Source organism: Macrobrachium nipponense, chromosome 17 (assembly GCF_015104395.2).
Source record: "Macrobrachium nipponense isolate FS-2020 chromosome 17, ASM1510439v2, whole genome shotgun sequence".
Taxonomy (NCBI): Eukaryota; Metazoa; Arthropoda; class Malacostraca; order Decapoda; family Palaemonidae; genus Macrobrachium; species Macrobrachium nipponense.
The window spans coordinates 33,729,690-33,735,512 of record NC_087210.1 but is presented as its reverse complement, the minus strand read 5'-3'; the positions used below and the strand labels follow the sequence as shown (position 1 = coordinate 33,735,512).

At 38.9% G+C, this 5,823-nt stretch overlaps 2 protein-coding genes across 2 annotated transcripts; both read right to left on the bottom strand.

The window, feature by feature from the left end:
* Positions 1-1,338: 1,338 nt before the first annotated feature.
* Positions 1,339-2,232, bottom strand: LOC135195876 (myosin-4-like). The gene has a single exon (XM_064222386.1). The coding sequence runs from the start codon at positions 2,230-2,232 to the stop codon at positions 1,339-1,341; it is 894 nt and encodes a 297-aa protein (XP_064078456.1).
* Positions 2,233-2,731: 499 nt separating this feature from the next.
* LOC135195875 (myosin heavy chain, clone 203-like) lies at positions 2,732-3,640 on the bottom strand. The gene has a single exon (XM_064222385.1). The coding sequence runs from the start codon at positions 3,638-3,640 to the stop codon at positions 2,732-2,734; it is 909 nt and encodes a 302-aa protein (XP_064078455.1).
* Between the last annotated feature and the right edge of the window lie 2,183 nt (positions 3,641-5,823).

Below are 5,823 nucleotides of genomic sequence, written 5' to 3'. Positions count from 1 at the left end.
TTTTTTTTCCGCCTTCTTTTCTGTTTCTTGTGTATTCTTTTAGTGCGTGTCTCTTGTCATTTGAGAGGCGCTTGCTCTTCATTTTAAGTTTCGTTTTTACCTTTATTTTTTTTCTTTTTATTAAGTTTAGTTTTTTAAGGATCATTTTAAGTTTGGTTTTTAATGTTGTAAATGTATTTAAGTGTGATTCATATTTAAGTTCAACTTAGTTTCCATTTTTAAGTTTTCTTATGCTTTTGTATATGTTTCTTTTAATTATGTGCTCGGATTTCCTTTTTATATAGATGTCCTGATGATGTGACCATGGGTCAAGAAACGTTGACAATAAATGTATTCAAATGGATGTGTAATGTTCCTGCGCCCTTCTCCTGCCTCCTATAGTACCCTTTTGATGTGTGGATATATATATATATATATATATGTATATGTATACATAAGATTATTGGCCTTTCCCGATCTTGAAGTGATCTCACCCTGGGGCATTCTCGCCAGTGGAGCGTCATTGGTATGGGGGTTTATATAGCCAGGGGATGGGCCATCCCCATCCTCAGCTCCACAACTAGCCCAAGAGAGATGGATCGAATGTCCCCTCCTGCACACTGGGATCGATATTTTGCACATCCTACATGAGCATTAACTTACGGGTTTTTACGCCCCACCGCCAGAGGTATGCCACTGCACTATATACAAAAGATGGAACTTGCAGTGCATAACCCAATTTCACATATGGGAGTAGAAGCATTAACTTACGGGTTTTACGCCGCGCCAGAGTGCTACCCACGTCAGATATGTGATATGTTTAATGATAACCCATTTCCAGAGTATCTGCAGCAGGAGAGGGGTGGGGGCTCCTGTGCACCCTCCAAAACAGCTGTTGGCTCTCATCCTGAGAGCTTTAGTCCTTTTTTCCTTCCTCCAAAGAGCTGTTGGCTCTCATCCTCAGAGTTATTCATCCTGCTTCCATCAGGGAGACGAGAGAATCGTCAAGGATGCCTGATGAAGAGCCCGTGTGAAAGATTTTGAATGATGCTGCGCCATGTTCCAGAGGCATTGCGATCTTCTTGGCCCAGTCGATGAGATTGATTGTAGGATGGGTGTGTGGGAGGTGGGGGGACCTCCCATCGCTGGTTGCTGCTGGGGGGAGCAGCAATGCACACCCATCCTGCAATCAAGCCCATCGAATGGGTCAAGAAGATCGCAGCTCCTCTGGAACACGACACAGCAGCATCCATCATCTTTCATGTTCATTCCTTCCATCTTGCATCACTTGACAGTTTCACAGTCTCCAACTTTTGCGGAAGGTTGTGAGTGACCCTTTTTTTGTCCTCCTAGGCTGAATTATTTGTCCATGGTTCCGGTGAATGCTATGATTTGATCAAGTCTTTTAACTTGCTTCAGCAACTTTTTCTTTAACTCTTTATTTCTCTCCTTTTCGTTCTCTAGAGCATTCTCCATGGACTTTATCATTTTATCCTTTTGGTTCACTTCACTTTTAATATCTAAATTTATACCTTCCAATTCAGCCAGCCACGCCTTCATCTGCTCAAATTCCTCTTTTAAAATTCTGTTATTCTCTCCTTCATTTTCTAAACAGTTTTTCAAAAGAGTTATTTCCTGGTCCCTCTCAACTAACTCTATCTTTATTTCAGCCTTTTCACTTTCAACTTCATTTGCCCAATTTCTTATCAGTTGAGCTTCTGCTCTCAGAATTCTGTTGGTCTCTTCTCCATTTGCTAAAGAATTCTTCAGTGAATTTATTTTCTGTTCTTTATGAAGTAACTCTTCTTCCAACTTGGCCTTTTTGCCTCCTAGTTCAGCTTCATAATTTCTCATCTGCTGAACTTCTTCAATCAAGCTTCTGTTCCTCTTCTTTTCATTCTCTAAAGAATCCTCTAGGGAATTTATTTCCTGGTCGTTACTGGCTAATTTCTCCTCCATCTTGGCATTCTGGCCACCTAGTTCAGCTACCCAAGTTCTCATTTGCTGAACTTCTTTTTTCAAGATTCTTGCCTCTCCTTCTCCATCTTCTAGGGATTTCTTCAGTGATTTTATCTTCAGTTCTTTATCAGCCAATTCTTCCTCCAGCTTAGTGTTTTGACCGCCCAGTTCAGCTACCCACTTTCTCATCTGCTGAACCTCTACTTTCAAAATTTGGTTCTCTCCTTCTCCATTTTCTAGGGAATTCTTTAGCAAGTTGATTTCCTGCTGGTTACTGTCCAATTCCTCCACCATCTTGGCATTCTGTCCGCCTAGTTCAGCTACCCAGTTTCTCAGTTGCTGAACTTCTTCTTTCAAAATTCGGTTCTCTCCTTCTCCATTTTCTAAGGAATTCTTTAGCGGACTGGAATTTATTTCCCATGTTCGTTACTGGCCAGTTCCTCCTCCATCTTGGCATTCTGTCCGCCTAGTTTCAGCTACCCAGTTACTCATTTGCTGAACTTCCTCTTTCAAAATTATATTCTTTGCTTCTCCGCATTTTGCAAAGAATCCTTCAGCGATGGATTTCCTGTTCGTTACTGGCCAGTTCCTCCTCCCAAATCTTGGCATTCTGTCCGCCTAGTTTCAGCTACCAGTTACTCATTTGCTGAACTTCCTCTTTCAAAATTATATTCTTTGCTTCTCCATTTTGCAAAGAATCCTTCAGCGAATTATTTCTATTTCTTTTACTGAGCAGTTCCTCCTCCAAGCTTAGCGTTTTGACCTCCCTCTAGTTGCAGCAACCCGCAGTTTCTCATTTGCCTGAACTTCGTCGTTCAACTCTGTTCTTCTCCTTTTCTTCCTGATTCTTTTTTATTTCCTTCTCGAGATCTCCATTCCCCTTTTGCAGGCAGGCTATTTCTTGTACAGAGGCTTCCTTCAAATTTTCCAGCTGGTCAACCTCCTTCTCTTTCTTTTCCAGAGTGTCTCGCATTTGGGCATTTGCCCTGTTGAAGCCTTCGTTCGCCGAAGCCAACACTCGATTGGTGGCTTCAGCTTCCTTTAATCGCGAGGCCAGTTCTATACCTTCCTTCAGAGCGCTTTCCATCTTCTCCTGGAAAAGATTCCTCTCTTTATCCAGAATCTGGAGGTCTCTGCCTCTAGATTTCTCCTCTTCTTCCAGTCGACTTTCCATTTCTTTTCTTTCCAGCGCATTCCGTTCTATCAGAAGATCTTTATCTACAATTTGATATTGTAGAAACTCGATCTGTTCCTTCGCTTCGTTCAAAAGACGTTCCATTTCAGATTCCTTGATCTTACTCTTTTCCAGAACGTCTTCCAGCATCATCTTCTCGTTGTCCAGACGTCCTCGCTGGAGTCCCATCAACTGGATGTCATGGGTCATCTCGTCCAGGCGTTCTTCCTTCTTCAAGTTTTCTTCTTCTTGAGTTTCCAGACGATCTCTCAGTCTGGCCACCTCGGTTCGTTCCATTTTCAGGTCTTGTTCCAGTTCGTGAATGTAATTTCCAAGTCGTCGGCATCTCTGGTAAGCAGCCACCGCCAGGCCAGCCAACAAGGCCACACTCATACAAGTGATGGCGACGGCCCTGCCTGGCGTCCAAAAGCTGTGTTCATCAGCAACAATATCGGGAATGACAAGTTCCTCAGCTATAAAGTTTAAATTCTGTGGTACACTCGTAGGTCCTTCAGCCAAATAAAGCATCATTAGGTCCTCAGCAATTGAGTGAAACAATCCACAGGCCACTAATGTAAGTGCGCAAAAAGCTACAATTAGTAATTCAAACATCATGATTAATGTTATGCCAAATACGTCAGACGTCACTAGTCCTAGTTTTTTAAACTGACGGGTGGCTCCTTCCGATCCGAGGAAGGCTCCTCCAGCTCGGCTCCGAGGAATCCCTCCTCCTCCTCCTCTTCTTCTTGTTTGGATGGAGAAGGATTCTCGCTCGCTCCCAGAGCTTCTGACTGGCGAAGTCCTTCTTCCGACGCAGGAATTCTCGTAGGAGGAGATTGTCTTCTCTTCTCCCTTTCAACTTTACCTCAACTGAAATCATTAATCTCAGTTTTTCCAGTCCAATATTCTCCTCGGATTTACTGAAACAAGAACCATTTTTTATTTTATTTTTCATTTTTTTTTATTTTTGTCTTTTCTCCTCAAATTTACTTGCATTGAATTTAGTATTGTGGATTAATTTATTTTTTACGCCTTAACTTCTTTTTTTATCAATAAAGTAATTATAATACAGTTATTATTATTATTATTATTATTATTATTATTATTATTATTATTATTATTATTATTATTATTATGTATTGTTATTATTATTATCATCCATTCTTTTCTCTCTCATTCGCGCGCTCCCTCTCTAAATGCATACATATGTATATACTATATATATAGTATATATATATATATATAGTATATATATATATATATATATATATGTATATATATATATATATATATATATATATATATATATATATATATATATATATATATATATATATATATATATATATATATATATATATATATATATATATATATATATATATATATATATATATATATATTATATATAATGTGTGTGTGTGTGTGTTTGAATTATGTATAATATGTCTGAATGTAGATAGACGTTCTACGGGCTTGACTTATTTTTCATCGGATGCAGATCTTTAACGACATTAAGTTTAGTTGTTTATAAGCGACTGTTATAGACTTAGTCTCTCTCTCTCTCTCTCTCTCTCTCTCTCATTATAACACAGCGTCTGTCTGCTGTTTCATCCACGTGCTGTTGCCAGCACGCAGAGCAAGAGCCCGGCAGCATATATAAGGCCTTCTGGATCTGTACACTAAAGTCCAACGTATTTTTCAGGCTGTCGACTCGTAGTCGACTATTGAGAGTCGCAGATGAAGTGGGGAAATGAATGACATAGGAATAAAGAATAATAAAGAAATATAATAAAATACCGGCTATTCAGATGTGGCAAGACCCGAATCTTGGGACGGAAACCTAGACCTATGGCGATAGATCATTTCACATATTTGTTGAATTACTTGTTCACGTAACGGGCTTTGGTATATCTGTCGATACACACACACACACACACACACACACACACACATATATATATATATATATATATATATATATATATATATATATATATATATATATACTATATTATCACACATAGTAGATACCTGAATCATAAGCCTCGGCCAAGAATAAACAACTACTGAGTGGAAATGTAATGGCAATCAATCACCAACTCTATGTTGATATAATGAAACGTATCTCCGTTCAGTTCATCTTTTTAGATTTGGTTGTAGCAATTACCAACCTCATCGTATCATACCGAGGCCTTGATAAATATGTTCCATTAAGATGTTTTGGCTTTTTAATCTTAGATTTTATTCATCTCTGTATTGATCGCTTTCAGGTAACTAAATGTATAAGGTGTCCTGACGGTTATAATTACTATGTGAGAAGTCTGTGCAATTGTGCCATTTTTCTCCTCTCTCTCTCTCTCTCTCTCTCTCTCTCTCTCTCTCTCTCTCTCTCTCTCTCTCTCTCTTATTTTACAATCTTCGATTTATTTGAAGGTCTCAAAGCTGCGTTCCCCTTGATGCAATGTCAGTTTTGAGTATGATTAAATATGATCAATTTGAATTTTAATTAACTTTGACAATCAACTAATACACCTGCTAACGAATCTTATGATTACTTCAGTCTTTTTCTCCAAGTTAGACCTGCCTTGGATGTCAGCTTCACTTCAGGTAATTTCGCTGTAAAGCCTGAGATACTAAATAAGAATTTTTATGCATTTCTGCGGTTAAGCCTCTTTCTGTCTTCAAGAATAAGGATTGTTCCGAAAAGG

Bases quoted from the DNA above. Each gene is read 5' to 3' on its own strand.
- LOC135195876 (XM_064222386.1), bottom strand. From the start codon at position 2,232: ATGGTGGAGGAATTGGACAGTAACCAGCAGGAAATCAACTTGCTAAAG.
- LOC135195875 (XM_064222385.1), bottom strand. From the start codon at position 3,640: ATGCTTTATTTGGCTGAAGGACCTACGAGTGTACCACAGAATTTAAAC.